The following is a 26514-nucleotide window of genomic DNA, read 5'->3' as shown; positions in this document are numbered from 1 at the left end:
ATGCCGATGACACAGGTAGATGGTTTGTCACAGGGAAGCAAGTAAAGTAAAAAACCTCCTCTCCTCTAGTATCATGAAATCAGGTTGGCGAAATAACCTTGCATTTGACATAAGAGAGCCGAATCAATATTTACTGATGAGGGGATTAAGAGAGTGATGTAACCAGATACAAGTGAACTTAACACAAACAACACCTAAGTGTTGTAAGGATGAGTTTTGATGGAAGTTTGTATCAAAAGGATGGACTTGATCAGACAGTTGAGGACAGAAGGACACGGAATGACCTAAGGAATATAGAGCCCCGGAGACGACCTCAAAAACCACAAGAAGTAGACGGGAACAAATGGGAGGCGGGGGCCCGCTCAGAACAGCCCAACAAGCTGTAACAGACCCAAAATGTAGAGTAAGGTGAACACAATTGAGATGTGTTTCTTGTTCGCCTCCATAGCTCAAGGTTGGTCTTGGTGGTGGTGACCCAAGGCTGGTGGAGGCTCTGCTGTGGTCTTGTAAGTGCCAACAAGGAGCTCAGGTAGAAGGGGGTGGAGGCTGGGGACAGAAGGTGGAGAAGCCACATTGGCATCTCAGCTGCTTTGGTGCCACAGTGACGCACGTGTCTTCTGCTCAGGTTGCGTTGGCGAGCGCTGGTCACGTGGCCCCACCAAACGCAAGGAGGTTAGAAACAGCCATTCATTCTCTGTTGTGGAGCGAGGAGTGTGACTTTTAGAAAATAATTAGCTGAGGCTGCCACAGAAGACAAGCAGATTTTGTTTGCCAATGTTCAAGGATTCTTTTGGGAGTTGGAAGAAGAGCTTATAAAATTATTCTTAGAAATTGTGGGTGGAAGGGTTAAGAGGGAGTGTTGGATCATCAGTCAGAAAGTATCTGTTCTCCGAAGATAGAAAATTCCAGCCTTTCAATACTGGTGGAGATAAGTGTTTAAAGAGCTCGTGCCCGCAGGGAGAGGTATAAACACTGGCCGAGCGTCTGGAGTATTGGGGTTGAGTGGCGGAGCGCGGCTGTGGCCGCAGAGCTGTCTGGGTAATTATGCGCTTAAACAGATCGGAGTTTGGGAAATAATTACCACCTTTCTTCCAAATACGGGGGCGGGGGTGAGATTTTCGGAGGAAAGGTGGGATTTCAAGAGGTGGAAGCAAAGGCCTTAGTGTAGAGATGAGGAAGTCACACCACGTTCTCTGATGTCACAGGCTCAGCTTCTACCATTCTGAGATGAGGTGGGATGAAAATACGACCCTGAGGACATTCTCTTGTGAGAAACATGGGTTGGGAAGGACAAACGAAGGGTTTAGGGCTGTCAAATACTGATAACCGATTGTCTTTATTCTTGCTGGTCAGTAATTCTCTTCAGATGGTATTTGGTCTAAAATGTGCTTTATTGCTTTTCATCACTCTGGAGTTTATTTATCCGTCTATTTCTTTTTTATATATATACATATATTTCTTAACCTCTCCTGGGAACTCACCATTACTACTTTTACTTCAGGGTCCCATTTGTGGATCTGCCTCACTTCAATAAAAAGTGTTACTCTCACTTTTCCGAAGGGCTAGTTTCTGGGAGGAGGAGGCGGACGTGAGGGTGGAGGAATGTCCGTCCAAGGCTCAGAATTTCTTAACCCCACCTTACACGGATTTCTCCCTTGCACGTTCTTCTGCACGGGTCTGCACGCGGCGTCGTCATACTGCTGCCGGGATCCCGTTCCCTTTGCCCCAGTTGTCCGTCCCTGGTTTCCAATGCCTGTCCCCCTTGGCCGGGTGGGAGTCCTCCCAGGTGTGAGGACTGAGAAAGCAGAGGAAGGCTCTGTTCTGTCCGCCTGCTCTGTGTTCCGTGGAAGTACAAAGTACATGTTTGTTCCACTTGCAAGTAGAAAGGAGAAAAACCCACCTGTTTTGCCTTCAGAAAAATTCTTTTGATCTGACTGTTCTCAGAGCGAAAGCCGGGCTGGACTTTTTTTATTTGCAGTTGGGCTGTCTGATCTGCCTCGTGGCTCTCCTGAAAACAGAACTGGGAGTTGAAAGAGTCTACTCTTCAGAGGGGGAGAAAGCGAAGATGCTTTTCATCATTCTGCAAATCAGAAGCAACGATAAGGCCTTTTATTTTTCTTGTCCCGTCCGACAACGCCTGGTAACATTTGGAGCCCTGACTCAGTTGGGAAGGGGAAGAGTGACTTCATTTTGATTGGCCATCTGTCTAAGGACCCAGATAACTGTCCGTGGACATTGAGTTTCTTATGAATGTTCTACCTTCTAATGTTAAGGATTTTTGTTTTGTGTGGTTGTACAAGTGACGGACAACAATAGCCCCATTGAAAAGTTTCCCAGATATTGCCAAAGTCATTTGATACCTACGTTCATTGTACAGATCCATCTGGAGAAATAAATCTAATTTATAAAGGAAGCGAGGAACGACTGAGGGAGTGATGTTTCAAAGTCCGCCTTTGTCATGTCAAGGGGGCCTAGCAGAGCTGTTCAGATTTGGGGAGTCCTTCAAACGCCAAAACTCCTACCGCTCCTGGGCAGCGAGGCCTCTGGCCTTGCGTGTGGTTTGCCATATGGCTATGGCGCCTTCTTTCGTGAGTGAAAAGAAACCTTCGGAAAAATTATTACAGGCATTGCAAAATACTGACAGTATCATTGTCCGATTTCTGACGTGAACCCCTAACCAAGGTGCTCCCGCTTCCATCTTCACTCGCAGCAGATGGAGGTAATGCCGGGCTTCGCCTCACAGGGTCATCCATTCATCTACGCAGGAAGTGTTTATTGGCACCTACCATCCCACACGGTGTATTCAATACGCAGAACGAAATAGTGAGCAGAGAGAGATGCGATTCCATGGTGACATTTACGGTCAGTGGGGCCGGCAACGTGGTTAGTCAGGTGATTCCCCGAATGCATTAAAGTTGCAGCTGCAGCTCAGACATCATACCTGGCACATACTTAGCACATACTAAATGTGAGCTCTTGTTCATAAGTAGTATTCAGTGAGTCCTAATCTGGTGACACGCCCACATGAAAAACTGTTGTTTTTGTTTATTTAACATGCATTGGAGGGGCTGCTCTGAATCTATTTTTAAATTTTATTTTCAATTACAGTTGACATTCCGTATTACTCTGTATTGGTTTCAGGTGTACAGCAAAGTGGCTAGACAATCATATACTTTACAAAGTGAGTCCCCTGATATTTTCAGTACCCACCTGGCACCGTACCTAGTTATTACGTTATTATTGACTATATTTTCTATGCTGTACTTTACATCCCCGGGACTGTTTTGTAACTGCCAATTTGTACTTCTCAATCCCTTCACCATTTCCGCCCAGTCATCCAATCCCCCTCCCCTCTGGCAGCCCCCAGTCTGTTCTCTGGATCTGTGGGTCCGTTTCAGTTTGGTTTGTTTGCTTATTTTGTTCTTCGGATGCCACACAGAAGTGAGGCCATGTTGTATTTGTCTTTCTCTGGCTGGTATATTTCACTTAGCATAAGACTCCAGGTCTGTCCATGTCGCCACACGTGGTAAGATGTCACTCTCTCTCATGGCCAAGTGCACTAACATGGTGTGTCTCCTGGGGAAGCTCATGGTCCAGTTAGGGAGACGGAGGAAGAAACCACTCTTCTTCGGTGTGAAGGACAGCCCAGGCACCTCAGCGGCAAGGTCTGTCAGCGCTGAACAGGAGGAACCTAGAAATGAAGGGTCGTGGGAGCAGAAGGGGTGACGTTCACAGCCAAAGAGGAGGGGAAAGGAATGAAGCTGGGCAGAAAAGGGGTGTCCACTTGTGAATGGCCTTTTCCCCTACTGAGGGAAGACTTTGCAGTCATTAGCCTGTGGGTGTCTTTGAAGGGTTTTAAGCCTGATGAGGACAGGTGCCGTCAGGTTTCTGTTTTGGAGGCCAACCCTGCTGAGAGCCGGTGGATTCATGGTCTCTCCAGCCTTGGCGTCCTGCTTGGCTTAAAGATCACATCTTAGGAGGTGATGGCTGAGGAAAGTGGCGGCATTTATAACGCGTATTAAATGTACACACTTTCATCCCAACTTCGGTTTTAGGATTGCATACGCTACAGAAAAGAAAAGCAAAAACGATGCCAAATTAGTGAATGATCCTATTGGGAGTGGGCTGTGAAATGCTTTTTCTGTTAGTCATGCATGCCAGTATTTTCCATTGTTTTAAACGATGTAATAGAAACATTATTCAGCAGATAAGTGGAGAGAATGGTAACTCCAGACACGTTGTGGAGGGTGGATCAGAGGGAAGAAAGTGGAATCTGAGGATCGGCGGTGCTTTTAGAAGAAGTGACGAGAACGGTGTATAGTTGGCAAACCTGAATGGCCCTCCGTGGAGGATGAGAGAGGATCACAGGGGCTTTTGGGTGGGAAACTTAAGAGATACTAATGGGTTACTTGAGGGGAACATGCTGGAGATGGATCAGGATAAGCTGGGCAGCCGGATTTGTGGAAGTTGAATTGTTGGTAAGGCACTCACTCTGGGACTTTGCAGCTCACTGCTCGACAGCCATTGAGACTGCAGAGGGCTGGCGGCGGATGCATCCAACGCGATGAGTTATCGGGCCATGTGAAGAAGAAACCGAGACATCTTCTGGGGGACGAGTAAACTGGCCGAGAGTAACTGTTTCCAAATGAAAATACTCCTTCGAAAAGGGAATGGTCGACAGTGTCAGGAGGGAGAGGGACCGTTTGAGACGGAGATGCTATGGGGAAGTGTCCCGTGGGATTTGGAAGTTAAGAGTCTATGGTAGACAGAACGACAGCAGATCATTAAATAAAAGAAGACAGGTAGCTGGAGGGCGAGGAGGGAATGGCAGAGAGGTTGAGGTGTGGAGACGGAAACTGGGTCAGTAGGTTGTGGTGAGACTAATTTGAGAGGGGCTCTGTGGTCTTGGCTCTCCCTTCCTGCCACCCCAAGGATGAATGGGATTTGAACATTTTTATAAGTTGAGGGAGGAAGCAGTACAGTGGGAAAAGTTGACGAATCCCATGAGAGGTAAACTGATACAGCCAAGTCTGGATGGGAATAGGACTCAGAGTAGACCGTGAGGACACGTTCTCCTTGGCAGGGGAGCGAGAGGGGTGATGGTGGAAGAATTCCATGTCCCGTGGCCAGTTCTCTTGGTAAGGGACAAATTTCTTTCATGGAAGGGGTGGGGACGAGGGGGAGGGGTTCAGCAGAGCTGCTGTGGGAAATGCAGGAAGACGTACAAAGCATTGCTGCCATCTGAAACCTAGTAAGAAAGAGACCAGGCCTGTCGGAGGGGGGCGGCGAGATGGGGAAGGGGATGTTACGTACAGCATGGGGAGTGTCGTCAGTAATAGTGACTGTGTACGGTGACGGTGGGTAACTAGGCTTACTGTGGGGTCATTTTATAGTGTCAGTATCCAGTCACTGATGTACACCCGAAATCGATAGGCTGTCGTATGCTCATTGTGCTTCAATTAAAAATGTATCTCATGCGTATGGGAGACACATATTTTTGGTGCACATGTATCCCAGGCTCATTCATCCTTTATGTGTGTGGGTGTGTGTGTGTATTCCATGATGAAGGCTCGTATACATCTGTTGAATAAATGAGTCAATTGCAGATTTTTGCAGGCACTTTTGGGGGTTTGGGTTTCTAGGACCCACCTGATATAATGTCAAGATTTGAATCCCTTTTCCTTAGGTCCTACTTTTGTGACCTTTTTTTTTCTCTCTCCAGCGGGTATTTTCCACTAAACAAAAGTTCACACTAAAAAGAAAAATTAAATCCAAGTAATTACTGTGTTTCTTCTATGGATAAAGCATTGGATGTAAGCTAGTCCTGCAAAAGAGGCACAGAGGACGGGCTGGTCCGGCCCTGCAAGAAGCTCCCCGTTTGGTGGGCGTGTGGGGACTGGGGTAACACACTGGAAGGATTCATTATCCTCAGCACATGCTGACCACCGTAAAAGAAATGAGAAGAAGGAAGGGCTTTGACGATCCCAAAGAAGGAGGCAGCCACTGTAGCGTCCTGAGCTGAGAAGGCTCTTGAGGGAGAAGAGGTGGTGGCTGTGGCATGATGAATGAATGCATGGCGGCTGGCGGTGGGGGCAGAGTGCCAGGGGTGTGCGGTGCAGGTAGGAAGGAGCAGCGGTGTCGCGGACGGAGGAGGTGGCCAGAGTGGGAAGATGGTGGGGGGGGGGGTGTTCCAGAAAGAAAGTATATACCAGAAATGTATCCAGAAAGTACAGTCCGTTAGTGACTTTTTTCCAGTTTGGAGACTTGGAAGTATATCTTTGCTTGCTTTATAGGGCTGACAGGACCTCCAATGAAAGGGCAGAGTCAGCGTGGGTGTGCGTTTCATTCTTTATACATGTCAGAATCGGGGCGGGGCGGGGGGAATTCACCTTTCCTGATTAGTCATTAAATTTTTGATTTCAAAAACTGCAGACTTGCAGGAAATCGCCCTGCTCCGTAGACAAATCCGCCCATTTAAAAGTGCCCCGACATCAGCATTTGCCAAAACCAAAGTGCTTCGGGAGAAATGGCCTCTAACTTTATTAGAAATTGCCTGTTAATGTTTCACGCATTAGCTTGAGGGGTAAAAGGTAGTCTGCATCTCTTGTTTCTAAAACAACATCAAGAAGACATGGGACCGCGGTAGTTCCAGGCTTACGAATTGGTTGTCCCAGAGACAGGAGCGGGCCTGGTACCCTTCTTTCTTCTGGTAGGTATCATTTTCTTCTGAACACATCTGGGTAATCTCCCCTCCTTCCAGGGAGTGGGGGAATGAAAGTGGAGACAGGAGGTGTTTCTCGCTCAGTACACGTATGTTTATTTTTCGACTGTCCCTATGTTAGAATTAAGTCTTGAGGTGAAGTCGATCTATAACACCTTTAAATAGATGACATTTGCTAGCAGGGAAAGGGCGCTGGGGAAAGCTCGTGTTTTTTCCCTTTGTCACACAGATGGTGAACGAGTGTCTTTTACCTTTTTTGACACCTATGACTCAGCGGCTTCCATGGCCCTTGAGCTATGGTCATGGTCATGGGCACAGCCTGGTGCGTCTACCTCTCCCAGACCGACGGCCCGCGGGACACCCAGCTCTTCCTCTTCACTGGCAGACGAGGCCTTTCCCGAATCCCAAATACTGCATCTTGTGCTTTATTATGAGAATCTCTTTTGTCCATTTGTCTGGAGGGACTTTCCTATAGGCACTCTTGGTCTCTGCTTATCTGTGGGAGGATAATTTATATGCTGATTACTCTTTTGCACAGACCGGTCCAGATCACCTGATGGGCGCTGCCTGGGCTGCCTTCTCTCTCTCCTCCCCTTCTCTCATCCTCCCCCCGAAACTGGAGTCGAGTGTTTGGGTTTCTTTGGCTATGGTTCTGAGCCGGTGCCTGTCTGTCTGTCCTGTCTTCACGACTCCCTGAGGGCAGCTGGTGCTCTTGCCACCTCGTGTTTCGAGTCTTGGCATCACTAACCCCCTCCAAAAAGATGTCAGCTTCCAAATTTTTGCGGTGTGTAACGTGACTGATCCCTCTCGCTACCCTGCCAGTCTCTTGCAGGCTCCTTGGCTGGATCAGCGTCCCTGTCATTAAATGTTGGGGTTGCTCAAGGCCCTGCTGTAGGTCCTCCTCTGTGGGTTCCCCCTTCCCAGGTCGCCTTCATGCTGACGGCCCGTGAGTCTTACAAAACAAGTCTCCCTATCCCAGGCCTTCCCTGCAAATGATAGGCATCCCTCGGTGCCTCCACCCCAACACGTTTACAATGTACCCATGATTCAACCCTCCACCCATCCCCAAGCCCCATTTTGTTTAGCTTCCCTCGTTTCAATGAATGGCATTGTCACCCACCCAGTCACACGAGCGCCAGACCGACCCATCCTCCTCAGCAGCCCCTGCTCACTCACCTCTCTGAACTCATCATCACCCCGGATTCCACCCACTTCTCAACTTTCCCCATCTTCACCCCCCACCCGCCATTACCACCCTAGTGCATGCCGGTATCGTCCCTCACCTGGTCGGCTGCAAGGTTTTCCTTCTGGTCTACCAGCACCTATGCTAACGCACCCTGCGTCCTCCTTCGGGGCATGCTTCGCAGGTGGGGCTTCACCATTGTATTTCTGTCATCACTTGGTTGCTGTCTGACTTCCCTGTTCTGGGCCATATGCTCTGTGAAGGTAGGAAACCATCCTTTGGGCTCACGGTGTATTCTCAGTATGTTAACAAACTGCCTAGCACAGGGATGCTGTCACGAAGTATTTGTTGTAAGAACGGGTAAACGAATGCGCAGTAAACAGGGAACGTTGCTGGCGTTTGCTTTCAGGATTTTTATTTACTTCCATGCTGACAGAGATGAAGGAAATACTTCCTCATACATTCCATTGTAAATGTTGTTTTCCTTCGTTACAGAACTAGTAGGTGCTAATTTTAAGAAAGCATAAAAAATTACGTCTTACTGTATGTGGTTTTGATTTATGGGTTCCTGTCATGCCATGACCATTTTCCTGCGTCATGAAAACCACTTCAGAACTGTTTAAAATAAAATCGATGCGTTGGAGGCACACAGCCTTTCTAGAATGTGTGTATTTGGTGCCGTAAAACTCTTGGGAAGACCTCGTTTAGTTAATGAAGTTTCTCTACACTGTTGGAGTCCGTAGGTTTGGTGAACTTTGGGATCTGTTTAAAATATATTACAGCCCTGGCTGGTGTGGCTCAGTGGATGGAGCACCAGACTGGGGAAGCAAAGGGTCACCGGTTCAATTCCCAGACTGAGTACATACCTGCATTGCGGGCCAGGTCCCCAGTGGGGGGCGCGTGAGAGGCAACCACACATTGATGTTTCTCTCCCTCTCCTTCCCTCTCCCTTCCCCTGTCTCTAAAAATAAATAGATAAAATCTTAAAGGAAAATATATATGTTACATTGTGTTTAGTGTCAGATGTCTTCTGCTTTTGTGCTGCTGCTTGGTAAACTCCACGATGTCATCTCGACCCTCCGGCATTCACATTTCCCAGGAGCAGGGTGAGGGCCCCTCGGCCAGTATTTGTCACAGAGCCACACGTGACCACATAAGGCATCAACTTCAGGTTCTGCCATCAGGAATTAAATCTTGTCTCTCTTTGGTAAAGTTACTTTTCTTATATTAAAAAATGCCCTGACTGGTAAAGGAAGAAACTTTAAAACTTTTGCCCAACAGTGGGTGGGTAGGCCCCTGAGGGCTTCCTTCTAGCTCTTGTTTGTGGAAGGGGAGTTTATAATCGCCCATGCTGGGATGGGGTGGGCACCCCGTATTTTCTCAGCTCTTCTCTTCCGGCAGTGCTGGGGTCAGGCGCTCTCCCAGTATATTTCCAGTTGTCTCCGAAGGGTTTCTTTTCTCATGGTGAAATGTGATCTTTTCATTCACGGACTCTTCCTTCTATACGAACCTTTTTTTTTTCAGTCGTGGTTAGGATTTGCAGCTTTATAATCATACTAACGTCATTAAATGTGAGAGAGAGAGTTAGGGTGACATGAGTTATTCTGGAGGGCGCGGGCTTCTGTGAGCACTTATTTTTGGTGTGGAGTCTTCAGAGAGAACAGTGGGGAAGGGGACAGCGGCTCGTGGCTGATGCCAGATGGACGTCCTTCATGGCATCTCTCCCTCATCCCAGGGGCCCTGTTATACTGGGGTTATTTTCAATATTAATCTTGATAGGAAGGCAGCTGCAGTTCTTTAAAAAAATCATACCTCTTATTTTTGTTATGGCCAAAGTAATTTATAGATAGGCTTTATGGTGGATCTTCCCTCCTCTCTCAGTTATGAACCAGCACTGTGGAATGTGGACTAATTTTTCGCGTGTGCCATATATATCCGTTCACTAGTAGCAATGAGAAAAAAATTCTCTTTGTAGGATAGATGGAGTCAGTATAGGTTGGTAACACACGCATTATATATGAGTCCCTGTAAATAAGGTGCTAACGTTTTACTTTAAAGCCAGGTTTGCCTTACATTTTTTTAAGTTTCTAAGTAAAAATCTCACACCCCTGTCCCCCCATAGGCTGCATTTTAATTGGCACGTTGAGAAGGTTAGTCAGTTTTTAGATATTATTCACACAGCCTCACTGATATCCCTTTGTGATTGTTTTAAGATTTTTCACATATCTTTTCTCTCCTTTTCGGCCACTTTTGCATTTACAACTTGATATAATTTGCCTTCATATAGTTGAGTCACTCCTCTGGAGTAGACTTTGGTTTTTGATGAAGCGTGTGAAATCTGATACCTGATTTAAGATGAGCGGCTTACAAATTGCTCTACAATCCCATCTCTTTAAATTCGTGCAAGGAAACGTTAAGGTAACCTTGAATGCGTTAATATGCGATGGCTGTTTTGGATTCTAAGAATAAAGCGCCCCTCTTGTTTAGGAATGCTTAAGTTCATGGTTATTTTACACAAAATGCTGTGATAAGTTTGGGTTTTACACCAGATTAACATTGACATCTTGGCTGAATTCTGCTATTTGCCTTCAAGGTGAAAGCCGATGGCCCGACTTTGAAGGGATTTGATTTTACGATGCTGTTTAGGAAACTATTAGCCTCATACTCAGACTAATTAAAATATAGGTCTGGGGGGAAAACCCTCTTTTAAAGTAAATATATAAAATCTTACGTTGCAAATTTCAGAATCCTGGGTTGAGAGGAATGTGATTTCTCTCCCTCTTTCCCCCAAACCTCATCCGAAGTAGGATCTCGTCTCCTGTGAGACTTTCCGAGTAACAGACTTGAGATAAAGAAACGGACCCAGAACTGGGAAGATACAGAGAACTAATGAAAGCTGTACGGTCACCCGCCTGGTAAAAACTCCCTGCAGAATTCAGGCAATCATAAACGCACAGAGAAGTGCGTGTAACCAAGGTATTCTTGCAGCGTGAGCGAAAGCCCTCTGCCGCTGGCTCTGAAACACCGGCCCCGGCGTGTTTCAGCGGCCAGACTGGTTCCCGTGGTTTCCTATCCAAGTCTTACAATTTCTCATCAGCCTCTGAGACTTGTCTGCCAACTTTTGGAATTGATAGATAGGAATTAGTAGACCTGAGAAGACCTCCCATGTAATCCTGTTTGATTTAAGTGATTATATATGCCGTCTGCTGAGGAACTTCTTACCGTTGATGATTTCTGAGTGAAGCAGGGCTCCAGTATTGGGTTTACCAAAAATGATTGACGTCAATAGGGTATACAGGCAATACTACTGTAGTAACTATGGATGGTGTCACGTAGGTAATAGACTTACTGGGGTATCACTGTGTAAATTACATAGAATACACCTGAAATCACATCAACTGTAATTTAAAAATAAATGAATAAAAATGGTCGAGGATTGAAAATAAACACATTGTCACTTAATTCTTCAGGGAGAATTTATAGTTTATTGATCCTTTTTAGGCGTTAGCCTTAGAAGAACATGTGAATCTATTTCTATTTCTTATTCACAACAGGAAAAAAAAAAGAGCAACTGACTCTTTTCATAAATAGAAGGCTTTATAGATGACAACCAACTAGTTGATGCCTATTCGGAACACCTGTAAGATAATCCTTGATTGCAGTCCGTGATCTCACAGATACATGTATCCAAAGTCAGCTTCGTGCCCATTTGAAGAGAAAAATGCCAGTTGTGTTTGGGTCGTGTAGAAGCAGCAACCCTGTAATACTTATTTTAAAATGCTTTATCTGTTGTTTGTTGATGCTCAGTGTATGGATTGCTGTGTTTTAGAGTCTCTCAGTCTCCGTGCCATTGACATTTCGGACAGGATGGGTCTTTGTTGTGGGAGCCGCCCTGTGCGTTGCAGGAGGCTTAGCAACATCCCGGCCTTGACCCATTAGATGCCCAAGGCACCCGGTCGTTATGCCCATGAAGTCTCTCTGGACATTTTCCAGTGTCCCCTGGGGGAGCAAAATGGCCCCTAGTTGAGAATCACTGATCTATATACCTACATATTTATATATAGGTATTTAGACATGATGTGGCTTAACACTATGAAATTTTAGACTTTAGAGATGAAAGAATGGAAGACAATATAAGAAGTTGTTGGTGTTTTGATGGAATTCGTACTAAGTCATAATTAGAGGGGTTGAAACTGGAGAACATGTTTTATCATTAGTTAGTAGAGTTTCGTTATTGAACTAAATAAATGTGATTAGGTAAGATGTTTTTATTTAAAAATACTGAGGAACGTTTTTCTTAATTTGTTGTTCCCTTAAGTCTCCAAGGTCCTTAGTCATTTGGTTGCACATGAGCTATAAATCTGGCAGTACCGGGAAAATTACTCAGACTTCATCTTCTGGGACTTTGCATTTCTCTTTTGTTTTAAGGCTTGGCATACTTTGGCAGACCATCACAATGGATGGTGCCGTGTGCACAGAAAAATAAACAGCTTTCTCACATGTCTTTAACCACCATGAAGCTGCCCATTGCAGGTACCCCTGAGGTTGACCCTGAGGCTGTTGCCTTATCCATTGACTACCTACTGTGTGCCAGGCCATGAAGCTGCAATAGCCAATGAGGCATAAATGGCCTCTGCCCTCAAGGGCACAGTGTACAGGGATGTACAGGTTGCCATGGAGCTCGGAGGAGGAGAATCCGGTCCAGCTGGGGGGTGGTCAGGGTGGTGCCAAGGAGTCGTTTTCTGAGCATCCTTGAAGATGGTCCCCACTGTGCACCTCGGTGGATCTAGTTCTTGCAAACAAGTTCACACTGAAGTGCCTGTGGTGCCTGACAGCTAAGCTGTTCTTCCTCCCGGGGATATTGGAATTTATCAGGAGGCACAGCTCTTTTGAAACCGCAGTGAGGCACTGCTGGTCACAGACATTTGCCTGTCAGTGTCTCATCTTTTGGGGCCAGGGGAAGGGGTCCTTCTGATTCTAACAGTGACAGCGAAGAAAGGAGCCACCTTCTCCATCCATACTAAATGGCTGCTCTTAGCTGTTACTTCATTGACCTTCCAGAAACCAGAACAGACCAAGCACGTCTGTTGTCAGTTGTTGTCAGTATAGAAAAGATGCCCACACTTTGCCACATGCAATAGAAGACACGCAGAATGGGCACTGTTGTTACTTCCTGGAGGTTATACTCTGAATCTTCCTGTTCTTATTGACTGATCTTCCTTGTCTTTGATTTTAGTCTCTCCTCCGTCCACAGAGGTACCTTTTATCGGGACAGCGTGTTGGAGCAAAACCTCTCCGAAATGAAGTGTGTAGTTGCTGGCTCCCGTTGCTGCCCTCCCTCTGTTCTCTCCGCCAAGAACGTGTGAATTCCCATGTTTTGGTCTGTCCGGCCCGCTTTCCTGACAGTTGTCCTTTGCCCGAGTAGTTGTCTCCACCAGAGTGCTCTTGTATCACAGACAGGCTCCTACCCATCCTTCAAGACCCCAAATGGCTCCTCTTCTTTGAAACCTTCTGCCGACTTTCCGGAGAGAATGCTGTGCGTATATCCCTGGCGTAGCGCCTGCCTTGGGGAGTCATAGGTACCCTTTCCACTGGAGCTCTCCTTGGGTGAGAACTGAGTCTCCTTCACATTTTTACCCAGTATCTACCATTGCCTCTTTTATATTGTAGGCACTTAATAAATATTACATGACATGTTTTAATTATTCATTTATTTTTCCCAGATTATCACATTCCTACCTTTCCAGGCTCCTCGTTGTTAATTTTCTTACATTTATCCAGTGCGTCTTCCCTCTGACACTCTTTGCTGGGGACTTCGTGTCCTCTCACTTCTCCCGGCACAAAGTTCTGTCCTTTCCTCCTTAGAACGGAGGAAATAGAAGTTCAGAGAGGTGACACGAAGCAGCCTACCTGATGATACCCAGGTTGTAAGTGGTGGAGTTGGGATTTGAACTTGGATCTCTCTGGCTCATTCATTCACTCCCTCCTGCATCCAACAGGTGTATACCGAGCACCTGCCTGCCACCGTGGGCCAGCCATGGCCTAGCGCCAGAGGAAGCCGCACTGATGCGGACGAATTCCCCATCATCCTGGACTGTGCATTCTCGTGAAATGAGACAGTAGACAGACAGACAGACAGCTGAATGAGGTGAAGTCGGGCAGTGACAAGCCCTCTGTGGGGATAAAAAGCAGGGGAATGGACAAAGACTGAGGGAAGGGGTGTGCGTGTCCTGTTAGCCAGGCTGATCGGGGGAGGCCCTCCCGAGGAGGTACGTTAGCAGAGCTCTATACAAGCTAAGGCCGGAACAGAGGGTAGTCCAGGCCGGGAGGAGAGTGGGTGTGATGGCCCAGAGGGGGGAATGAGGGGCAGCCGGAGCAGTGAGCCTGGGGCTTCGTGGGCGACAGCGGCCTTCTTGGGAGGGAGATGGATGAGGAACCAGCAGCCAGATCATGGGGGGACTTGCAGCCCATGGACACGAGCTTATGTTTTACTCTATATACCGTTGGGAAGCCATTGGAGTTCTTTAAGTAGTAAAACTGTTGGGTGCTCTTATGTAAGCCATAGCAGTGTGTAAAATGTGTGTGCTTGGTCTGTTTTGGTTTCTACGAGGCTCATTGAAATGTTACCTTGGCCATTGGTGCAGAAAGAAAAGGTGGCTTTCTGTGTACTAACCCATTTAGTCTTCAAAATGCTCAGGATGAGGCAAATGCTATTGTTATTGCCGTGTTCTTGGTGGGAGCCTGAAGCCAAAGAGGCTCAATAGCTTGAGCACAGTTACCTGGCTGATAAATAGCTCAGCTGGGATTTGAACTTGTCCTTCAGACAAGATAGGCAACTTGCCTACCACCCACAACTAGTTCAGTGAGATCAGGGTTCCATGGCAGTTGGTTTAACTTGAGATGAAGCGCTCTCTTTGTTTCGTTCCCTCTCTGCCCTGTCTGGACGCCAGCAACATCATGCGAGCCTCGGCGTGGTCTTCACTGGTCTTTTTGCTTCCAGTCTTGCCCAGTACTGATCTTTCCGGTCTCTTTTTCTGCCTCCTCCCTCCAACAAAGTCCTTCAGGGACCGTCCTGTTGAGTACATTGCAAGACATTCAGATTGGCCTTCAGGACGCTGCAGAGCTTGGCTGCCACCATCTCTCCCTTCTCTCAATACCTGGCACCTGCCCTGCAGCCGTGTCGGCCTCTGCGAACCAAGCCTGCACACACTTCATTCAGTCTGCTAGGATGCTCCCTCCTCCCGCCTTCTTCCTTGGTTCAAGACTTGTTACTCAGAATGGCCATTCCTTCTCCTAAACTTGCAGGCCATTTGTCAGTTTCACTCACTGACGGGGCGCTCAGGTTGATAAATGTTTGTGCCCCATCACCCTGATTGCATTGTTATCTCTTAAAAGCAACAATCATATTGTCTCCTGCTACTTTTTGACGTCTTCAGCAAGGTAGATACATACCCCCAATATGTCCTCTTCATTAGCATCTGCCAAGTCCTCACTTAAGGGTTGGTAAGGAGTTTCAGAGGAAGGGCGGTGATAGACCAGAATGACTTGGGAAGTGTGGCCCCTGAACAGCATGTGTGTTGGTTACCATTGGCCTCTTGTGTGTGTGGTTATGGAAACCCAGGGCCCCTTTCTCCCGTTCTCTGAACGTGGGTCATGCTTGGTTGCTGGGCCCATCCCCAGGATTGCTCCATTTTTGCTAAGACAGAAAATGTGATGGGGGGGGGGGCAGGCAGAGGAGGGCAAAGGGGGGAAAATTGGGACAACTGTAATAGAATAGCAATAAAAAATTTTTTTTAATCAGGAAAAAAAGTAAAAAGAAAACGTGATTTGGGAAGCCTAGTAGCCTCTCCTCTACTTACATTTGTTTCCGATATTAAACAAGTGCAGTTGGTTTTAATTTTTTTTATCCCTTGCCACTTCTAACTAGTCCAGATGGTTCTGCAATTCACAGACTCAAACGTGTCCAGATCATGGAAATCCAAAGGCCTCCCTGTTTGGGGAGAGCCCATATGTTTAGGCATTGCTGTTCCGTCTGTGGGTCCACAGAACTTGGTTCAAAATCTGACAGTGGAGTTTGCCTTCCCTGCGTGGTCCAGCTTGGGACGCTCCTGTCTTTCCTCCTGGCCGATGGCCGCCCCACTAGTGGCTGCATTCGCCTGTAGCAGCTGCTGCTGCCTCAGCCTTTTAGTAAGACCCTCGTCAGGTAGGTGGAGACATTTATGTACCAAAAGAAATTCCACCACATTAGTCTGAAATGAACCAGGCTAGTCCTTTTCGAATATTCGTGTGTTGTAGAGTTTCTGAGAAGCTGGCTAAAAATACAATAAATTTTAGGGGCCCCCTGCCTGGAGATTCTGATAGAGTAAATCCAAGGTGGGGCCAGGTGATCTGCATTTTCAGCAGGCACCTGGCTATCCTGTAGTCCCCTCGCACTCGCACCGCACTGAGAAACTGGCCTGGACTGTAAAGCGGTTATTTTTTAACAGAGATTTTTAAACCATAAAAAAAGAAAACCAGCTGTCAAATTTCACACTCAAATGCTTGCCCCATTATTGGCTTCCTCTTCTCTCAGCTCTTTACCTGCCGGACAGGACCTGTGTTGTTCTTGAAGCTCATTCTCAGCCACCTAAGGCCCTGCCCTGAAAGCTCCAGCCCCATCTGCCTAGGCCTCTGTGTATTTTCTAGGAAAGGGTTAGTGCATTTTCTAGAATAAAGCTTATGCTTCAGGCTAACTATCTCTAGCATTAAAAAATATTAATTTTATATAACTCATCCTGTTACCACGTTTTCCCCATTGGGTATGGTCCGTGGCGATGGGTGCTTGGCTTCTCCTTTTCACTTGGATTCCAGGTGTGTTTAGACCTTGCCCTGCTTGGCTTGGAGAGCAATTCTCCTATGTATCATTTCACATCTAGAAATCAATTCAGTTGAGATTTACAGAATATCTGCTGTCTATCAAACATTCTCTCATGGCGCCGGGACATCAGTGTAAACAGCGGGCCCCTGATTCTTTTCCTTAAATTTACATTCTAGTGGGGCAGGGAGAACTACAATAAGTATTTTGAAAGGTGTGAGGGAAAAATCACCTAGGGGAAGAGCAGTAGAAGGTGCTAGAGGTGGAGGGCTGGGGTCAGCAGAGAGAAGGGGGCATTTGAGGAAAGACCCAAAAGGAGGGGAGTGAGCAAGCCATGGGGACATTGGGAGGACGACATTCTCTGCCGAGGCAGCAGCCAGTGGCAAGGCCCTGAGGCAGGGAGAGGCTGTCTGGGCTTTTGATGGAACAGCAGGTGGCCAGCAGGTTGGAGTACCATGAGCAGGGGGAGACCATCGGCCAAGGCTCGGGGAAGAAACCAAGGTCAGTGTGTGGATCTGGGCATCTTCCCTGAGTGGGCAGGAAGGCACTGGAAAGCTTTGAGTGGAGCGATGTGATCTGACTTAGGTTTTCGGAGGATGTCCTTGGGTGTGTGCTCCAAATACACTGTGGTGTGGGGAGCAGGGCTCAGCTGGGGCCTGGGAGGGGCTACGGCAGTGATCTGGGAGGCAGCAGGTCCCGCAGGGTCCCGTGGAGGTGGTGACACATGGTCAGCTTTGGGTATCATTGGAAAGATGAGCCAGCAGAAACTTTGGATGGGAGACCATGTGGATTCAAGCATGCCTTTTGGCTGGAGTCACCAGAACCCAGCCAGTCCCCATCAAAGGAGATGGGGAAGGCTGTGGGTGGAGCTGGGTTGGGGGAGAAGAGGAGGAGTTTGGTTTTGCTCATGTGACTGATTGAGAAGTCAATTGACCCCCAAGTGGAAGAGTGGTGCCGTTGTATGTGTGTGTGACTCTGGTGCTCAGGACATAAATACCTAGGAAGTTTCAGCATGTGGAAAGGCCAATAATATTTTTGTAGCACAGGCTCCCCCACTAGGAACCCATCTGAATCAGTGTGCCAGCTGGTGGTATTGTGAGAGGCTGCATTCGGCTTCAGTGAATTTTGTTTGAGGGGCTGTTTGCCCATTTCATGATGGGTGATTTACAAGTGCACCTGCCCACACTGTACTGAGTGTTCAGCAGTTTTTGACCAGAAAGGACATGACCCCCATGCCCCACGCCCCCTATTCACCCAGTCTCACCCCAAGCAACTTTTTTTTTTGTTTCCCTGGATGAAAAAAGTCCTCAAAGTGAAATGTTTTGCTGATGTGGAAGAGGTCAAACAAACAAACAAACAAACAAAAGGCAGAAGCACTAAAAACCATCAAAATCGAGTTCAAAAACTGTTTTGAGCAGTGGGAGAAAACATCTCGATAGGTGTGTTGCATCCAATGGAGAGCACTTTGAAGGCGACTGAAGTTTAAACATGTAAGAATAAATACACAGTTTTTTATAAATACACGCTGATTTTTTGGGTCCCCCTCATATGTGTGGGGGCATATATATATAAAATTATATGTGTGTATAATTCTATCTAATTGTACACACACAGTTAGCAGAAGTGTGTGCGTGTTTGTGTGTTCTGCTAACGACAGCTCAGAGTCCTCCTTTGCCAGTGTTTGTTTCCAGACTCCTGTGAACCCCTAACTTTGGGGTAGACTATCTTTATGCACTAAGTCATTCTTTGTTTCCTGATGGGGAGCTCCAGCTCTACTCCTGAGGATTTTTGGTATTGTTATCCTTTGCCGTATTGGGCTTGTGTTCACTCCTTTGGGTTCTGTGCCCTGGAACAGATCACCGCTGCTGAGCATGGTTACAACTTGGTCATCTGCGCTAAGTTCTTTCCCACGGGGTAGTTAGCAGAGCCTGGGAGAGCAAGCGCCGCCTCCCCCGTCACATGACGATGCTTGGCACACTTGGTCCACGATGGCACAGTTCATCTGTGTCAGCAATGACAGATGTCCTTACTGAGGCATCAAATTGGATGGTGTCTGCTAACAAACCTAATGGGAAAACAGAAAAGAGAGTTTGAGAGATTATCTTTTTTTAAAGGATTAAATTTATGCCATTTAGCTGTTTGATACCCTGTGTTTAGGCTGCTTTATTAGAAGCTATAACGATTCTTCACAGGGGTGTCAAAATAATTTCAGTGGGAGTGGGGTTGTGTGGACTCATCAGGCCAAAGCATCTGCCTTGGGATTACAGATGGCTTCTCGTCTGTGCTGCTCCACGGCCTCCCCAGCCTTTTGCTGGACGGGCTGGACTTAACAATCACCATTCATTTCCTTTGGCACCTCACACGCTTCGACGGCCCACGAACACCATGGTCTTGAATAATTTTTTTTAAAACCCTGCAATACTTCTTTTTAATTGATGTCCTTCATAAATCAGTACTCACCGAAGCTGTAATTACTCATCAAGCAGCAAAAGTAAATCTACTTCCAAGTGCAATGAAGATGTTCTTTTGTTAAATTATGAAGATACAGACGTACGCGGAGCAATTGTGTTCTGCCTTGTAATTAGATTTGGGAGGATCATCTATTAGAGCCTATCAAAGTGGCGGAGACCTCATAAATGCCCCTGCCTCCCAGTGACCATTTCCACGTATACACAGGACCCTTTCTTTCTTTCATAATGTCTATGTGTACTCTTTAGAGTAGTTTACTCTCTTCCACATGATACTCACTTAGTGTATTTGAAGTACTTTGTTTTGACTCCTAAAATCTAAAACCTCCTGTGGTTGCGTAGGAGACCTTTGAAGGAGCAACGATGAAGTGTTACCATTTCGAAAGTCTGGAACTAGGCCAAATGAAGGTGACTTACAAGGCATAATTTAGAAATTCTTATTTAGTGGATTTGCAAAATGCATACACTTTACCATTGCATGCGATTAGCTTATTACCTTTAGTAAGGATTCCGGGAAAATAAAAGAACACTGTCAGCAAAGAGTTTGGGACAAGGTTTCCCAAAGTGTGTTCCCACAAGGCACTGCGGGCGAAACCGAAAGGAAGTGTCCCACAGACAAAAAGATACTGCCGGGCGCTACTGTGTCACCCTCGAGAAATACGTGAGCTCCATCCACGTAGGAGCCTTCCCATCATCTTCCCCGTTTTGTCTCCAGTTCCTACCACGGTACCTCGTGGGTTCCTGAAGCGTTAACTGCAGGGCTTCTCAGAGCCTTTGACTTTATTGCAGGCTTGTGACTCATCAGAGAGGGCGGGGCCTGCAGCCTTGGCCAGACTTGCAGGGCAGTGCCACCCTTCCCCTGGGAACATTTCACGGGGGTCAGGAACCCAAAAATGCCCCCTGGAAAGTTCTAGCTTTGAGCAAGATAGATAAGATTGATAACTTTTAGGGTGGAATTGATCGGTGAAAGAGTCAGGTGTTTGTGGGTGTTGGATTGTAAGTGATACAGATTGGGAGGCAGGACGGAGGTCAGACGTCCATGTTTGTATCTGATTTGGGGCGAGCAGCTCGACCCCAGAAGCCTCTGTTTGTTAATTTAGAAAATGGGGATAGTAATGACGTGTATGTAACTGGTTGTCGGGAAAACAAGTTACCCTTAGTTGCACTGAGGGAAGTTAAATAATGTAGGTAGAAGGCTTTCCGGAGCAAACACATCATTATCATCATCTTCATCACCATCGTCATCACAAAAACAGAAGTGATACCGTTACTCCAGTTAGGATGGGTGATGACGAGACACTGAAGTTAAAATGGGATTCCTCCTTTCCTCCCTCCCTCCAACAGATCTTGGAGTGCTCATAATGTGCCAGGCACTGTCGTCAGTTCTGGGGGCGCCAGTGGGGAACACAGTCAAGGCCCTTCCCTCACGGACCCAGGATTTCTTGTAATGGAATGTGTTTATCAAGGTTACTGTCTCTTGGGACATAAATTTAATTGTATACAATGTAGTTGAAGTTAGTTGTTCAGAGGTCATTTATTACAGACCTGTCCCCAAAGAGTCACTTTTTCTCTAAGAATCTGATCTCTTCTTATACAAACAAGTAAAGCAGGTTCTTGGGTTGCATTTGAAAGTAAGTGAAATTATGCTGGCATTACTTGATAAGGTGAGTCACCCGGAAAGTGGCGTCCCTTCCAACATGATCAGGGTAACCACCCCAAATGCAGGGGTCAGATTTACACCGTGGCTGGTGTGGCTCAGTGGACTGAGCGGCGGCCTGTGAACCAAAGGGTTTGATTCCCACTCAGGGCGCATGCCTGGGTTGCAGGCCAGGTCCCCAGTAGGGGGCGCCTGAGAGGCAACCACACACTGGTATTGTTCTCCCTCCCCGCTCTTTAAAAAACTAAGTGCAATCTTTAAAAAAAAAACCCAAAAAACAAAAAACACCCAGCTAAATATGAATCACAGATAAGGAACACTTTTTTAGTCTAAATGTAGCCCACATAGCGCATGGCCCACACTTACACTTTTTTGGTTTTAAGTTGTTAATTTGAAAGTCAGATTGAACTGGCTTCCTGTCCTGTATTTCATCTGGCTGCCCTAAACCAGGGGCCTGGCCGCCTGGGCAGGAGAAAGATGGTTGCCTGGGACACGCCAGCATCTGAGGCCATCTTTGTAGAGGACACGTTTTATGCCCAAGAAAATAGAGACCTTTGCTTCTATTTCAAAGGGTTGATAACTCTTCCAGCCTGATGGCCAAGTGTGTCTAAAGAAAAGCCATTACTTAAGGCCTTGTGTAGACACAGAAGATACGCAGGGAGCGCTTTGTGATGGCAGCTCAGTCCTCCAGGTGAGAGCTTTTCAAATGGCCTGGGCCCCTGGAGCTACCGGCTTGCCAGTGCCACCCTCGCCTGGCTCACTGGAGGTGCCTGCTTGGTACTGGCTTTTCTCATTTCCCCAGGGCAAATACTAATTAATGGATACAATTCACAGCTGATTAGCTGTAGTTTCTTCAGTAATTACATTCGCATTCTAACTGTTCAGAAGAGGATTTCTAACCCAGTTCTTATTTCACTCTCAGCTTAATTTGTTTTTTGAATTGTTTAGGCCCTTAGTTTAATAGCCATTTTATTTTTCTTTGTTTTAGATGCTATTAGATAATAAGTGAGTTTAATCTTAAAAAAGAAAATACTCTCTGATAATGAGCTGTTGGCCTTAAATGGATTTCTAACTCCCCCCACAAAACCTACATTTAAATAAGGTTAACCTTGAGATATAGGCTGTTGGTGGTTTGGGGAGCCAGGATTGGTGCGTGAAACACACGTGGTGACCCAAGTTCTCCGAAATATGTGTAAGGAACGTGAGGAATGGAGGCCCGAGATTTGAATTCTAAGATCATTAATTCATCAAGAATTCCAAGACAGAAAGTACTTTCTCCTTGCATAGTTTTAACATTGTAGAAGCACGGTGGGGGGGGGGGTGCGTTTGTGCGTGTTTGTTCCTGTGTGGTTGTGCGTGCACGCGTACCTGCTCCTGTGTTTGGATTTTGAAGTCATGTTTAAGCCACTTTATGGAGGCACGGTGGCCATTCGTAAAACTGCGTATGCGATGTATACAACTTGACGGTGTGGAGATAACTACCCGTTTGCTTTTGATGTCACATGGCTTCCAAGAAACCAGACAAAGGCCTTTCGGAAGCACGGACAGATACATCTTTCGGAAATCCTCGTGAAGAGACCTGTCCACATGCGTCTGAGGGCTCGCCGTGCGAGTGTGTGTGGAGGTGTCGCTGTGCAGGGTTGGATTTCTGCTTCTGTGGACCAACCTGCTCTGGACCCTTTAGAGTCTTTCGTGTAAGCCCTGCTCAGTTCTTGGGTCCCTGACATGAGAAAGAGTAGCCTATCAGTCCTGCTTTGTGCACGGGTCTTCGGGGTTCAGGCTGACAGCCCCCCAGAAAGAAGTGTTGGTGGGTTGGTTGAGAGAATTTACATCTATGTTCTATTTAGTCTCCCGGTCTCTCCCCCCACCCCTGCCCCTGGGAACATTGTGCCTTCTACTTTAAGTAATTACTAGCTCTGTGTTTATTGAAGAATGGATATATACATTTCACCCTTTGGAGAGCAAACCTCTGTGTTATTTAATGCACTAAAGGAAGGAAATCATATACTTTGTAAAAACGAGGGCATCCTTTTTATTACTGAAAACTCATGGAAATAATGCAACTCCAGCTAATTTTGCTCGCAGAGCCTTTTCATCTTGCCAGACTGATAACAGAATGTTTAAAGCAACCAAACGTGCTTGCTTCTCCCGTCTGAACCTGAAAACACATTTCTGCCCAAATCCAAGTTTAACATTTTGATAACAGGTCTCTAGAAGTAAAGAGCTTACGTCTGAAATGCTGATACAGTCTTATTTGTGATGGGATGAATGGACTATTGTGTTAGGGAATTAAATAAAAATTGCTGTGTTCATGGGATCCCGCTTATTTTTTAAACCTCTTTGCACTTAATGTTACATTGAGAGATTAAATAGCACTATTTTCAGCAGCTCTGATGGATATAGATATCGTTTTAAACTCTGGAGATTTAAAAAAATATTCTTTAGTCTTATTATTTATTTATATTCACGACACACCCCATTCACTAGAAAATAGAATTTGAGTCCTGGGAATTGAATTCTGTTCCCTTTAATTCACATCTTAACCTACCCACACTTGCGACATCTGTTCTGGAAAAGTAAGCTATGAAATCGCAACATGCTTTAAAAAATATGTCAAGGTGATTTGGGGGGGAGGGCAACCCTTTTCCTTCTAACCTCTGAGAAATGGCGGCTCCATAAATAACACACGCTAGTGACCAGTTGGCCAAATGTTTGCAGTCGCCTCTCTTTGCTCTTAGTCTTGATGAGAAACAGCACTCTTTTCTGGAATGATCGAGGTCGCCCAAATCCATGCTTGATTTTTCTGAGGGCACCAGCCAACAGGAGAGAATGGCACTTTGAAACTGCCACCGTTCCCCTTCCCCTTCGCTCTGAGTAAAACCACTCCTGCACCTCCCAACGCCAGCAGTCTTTCCAAACCCCACCCAGTATTAAGTACTCATTTGCATGTTAACCTGAAACAATCTGTTTCCTTGCAGTTTGGAACGAACAGTAACTACATGAACATGGCGGAGGCGAACAATGCTTTCTTTGCAGCCAGCGAGGTAGGTGTTTCCCTCGATGTGTCTGTTCGTGTTTTGTGGGTTATTTAGATCATTGAAAAGGCTTGAAGGGAAAAGCCAAGTACCGAATGTATCTTCCTCATATGTGGCGCAAGGTGACGACTTAGGAGGGGACTGAGAAAGACCTACGGGAAAGGAAAATAGCCTGGCCCGTGTCTCTCACTTGTCCGAAGCTGCTGCGAATGTCAGCAGTTCACACACCCCTCTCGATGAAAAGAAATACATATGCAAACAAAAGTAATACGGGAGAATATATAAAATCCATCTGTCTCTACAAACTATATTGGTACCTAAGCAGGTAAGTAGTTATTTGGGAAACAAGATGGACGTAATTTTTAATAGGAAATATTTTAACTTCACGTAGCCCTGGGGATGGTTTCACCAAGTTGCCGTGATCTGGGAAGCAACGTGGCAGAACAGCGTAGTGTTCCGTGGGTCTTCGGTGGGAGAGATGTGAAACACATGTTTTGGTTTTTGTTAGTGCCCCACAGCCTAGTACAGTGCCTGGCATGTAGTAGGTGCTCAATAAATACTGATTGACTGAATGAATGGACACGGTCATAGCCAGGAAAGCTGAGAGAACGTAAAGGCAGCACCATGTTGGCTCTGGGATTGTCTGCAGTTCACTGGTGCAAATGGAACACGTACCTTCTTGTTTTTTTACTGAACTCCTTACTTATTGGCTTAGGGCTGTTGTCTGTCTCACTGACTCCCGCCCCAGAAAAAACCTTGATCTTCATCAGACCAAGGGAAAGGTTTCTGAAAAATGGTAGACTCTGAGGTTGAAGATTTTATTATTTTTTTAAAGATTTTATTTATTAATTTTTAGAGAGAAGGGAAGAGAGGGGAAAAGAAAGGGAGAGAAATATCAATGTGTGGTTGCTTCTCGAGGGCCCTGTAGTGGGGACCTGGCCTGCAACCCAGGCATGTGCCCTGGCTGGGAATCGAACTGGGGACCCTTTGTTTCGCAGCCCACACTCAATCCACCGAGCTACACAAGTCAGGACTGAGATTGAAGATCTTAAAACAAGAACAAACAGTGACATCAGTCCAAATGGAACCCCTGGGCAGTTCCCATAATAAAAAGCCTTCCTTTCCCAGACACACTCGAATACAGGACACTGAACTAGCTTGACCCCAGAGAATGACATTCGTAATGGCTTCCTCAATGATCTTGGTCCAAGGAAGCAAGTGATGAGAAAGAAATTAACCTTGAGCAGTTCTTCAAAAATAGGGGGAATCCAGTAGTAAGGGTATGCGTAGATTAATTCCTTCCCACAGTGACCATCGACTCCCCAACCACGGAGACAGCCCAGAGAAGGGGACGTGGTTGGCACTGGCCGCTGTGCTGTCTGTGATAATGAACATGAACCCCATCTGTAAGGACAACATGATGTTTCATTCTGGAGGATTTTTTTTCCCCACATTTGAATCAAACATTGATGAAAGCTCTGCTGCCAGCAGCTGCTCGGAGACAATTTAATTCCAGCTGTGATAATTCACCGTGTCAGACGTTGGCTGGTGTATGTTGATACAACAGTTCTCCAGATTTGCATTTTTATCAAAAGGAACAAATGTTTTGAACATTTCGGTACAGATGGTATTTAACCATGTGCACACTACTTTAACATGTTCAAGGTAAACACTGGGAAGTCAATATCTGTGAGAAGCAATCAGAGAAACTCTAAGTGATGAATCTGCTGTTGGCCCTAAGGCACTGTGTGCAAAAGCCGGTGCCTTTGTTTCTGCTGCTGACTCCGTTTCGTACATGAGTATTGTTACAATCTCAGATAACCACTGTTTATGTTACGTTTTTATCTCAGGAATGCTTAACATTGTATTTAATATATTACCTCTCTTTAAAAGTGGTGAAGGATTTTAGCATTTTCTTGATTATGTACTGTAGTATAATTTTATTGTATGGTTTTATTAGGTTTGATATAGGTATACTAATAGGTATACTAAATCCTAACTTAAAATTACTTTGTCTTTAAAAAAAAAATTATGCTCCTAGGACATGTTATATAAGATTTCCCTCTTTCTAGTCCTTAACAAAAATTAAAATGAAAACCTCCTAATTCAGACTGCCTGGCATAAGGTGTGTTTATGTTAGAGTTTAGAAGGCAATCTTATATAATGATTTCCCTGCACATCATTTTTGAACAAAAAATAAAGCCCAAGTAAATGCTAATGCGCTACATTATGGTGAGTGCCTAATTTCCCAATCACTGCATTAAAAGTAAATTTATTTGGTTTTTTCACATTTTAATGAGTGCAAACTAATTCAGGAAGACTTTAGGTTCGATGCAGTAAAGTCGAAATTGTGCCTGAAACCAATTCCCCGCACACAGATTCCGCCCTGTGGATGACGCTATGGGGACCGGGATCGTCAGTCTGAAATTCACACGTTGGCTTCGTGTTTTCTGTCTGTGTCACGATTACCCTGACCATTTTTAAAGTACTTTAAATATTTATTGAAATAATATTTCAAGTGTTAATTACAGTGGTAATGAAAACAGCCAAATGCCACATATCAAGAATGAGTGTTTATCCGTATTGTTAATGTGAT

At 45.9% G+C, this 26514-nt stretch overlaps 1 protein-coding gene across 3 annotated transcripts in view; it reads left to right on the top strand.

Moving 5' to 3' along the window:
- Positions 1-26514, top strand: part of TOX3 (TOX high mobility group box family member 3) — a 98541-nt gene that overhangs the window by 45626 nt on the left and 26401 nt on the right. For 2 of the 3 annotated variants that reach the window (XM_053916195.1, XM_053916194.1), the window contains exon 2: positions 23862-23927. The exons of the other annotated variant lie outside the window; for it this stretch is intronic. In XM_053916195.1, coding sequence (XP_053772170.1) covers positions 23862-23927 — 66 coding nt within the window. The remainder of the gene's footprint in view (positions 1-23861; positions 23928-26514) is intronic. 3 annotated transcript variants of the gene reach the window in all.

The sequence above is a fragment of the Desmodus rotundus genome, chromosome 12 (genome assembly GCF_022682495.2).
Source record: "Desmodus rotundus isolate HL8 chromosome 12, HLdesRot8A.1, whole genome shotgun sequence".
NCBI lineage: Eukaryota > Metazoa > Chordata > Mammalia > Chiroptera > Phyllostomidae > Desmodus > Desmodus rotundus.
The sequence above is the reverse complement of the archived record's forward strand: the minus strand, read 5'-3'. Positions and strand labels throughout refer to the sequence as shown.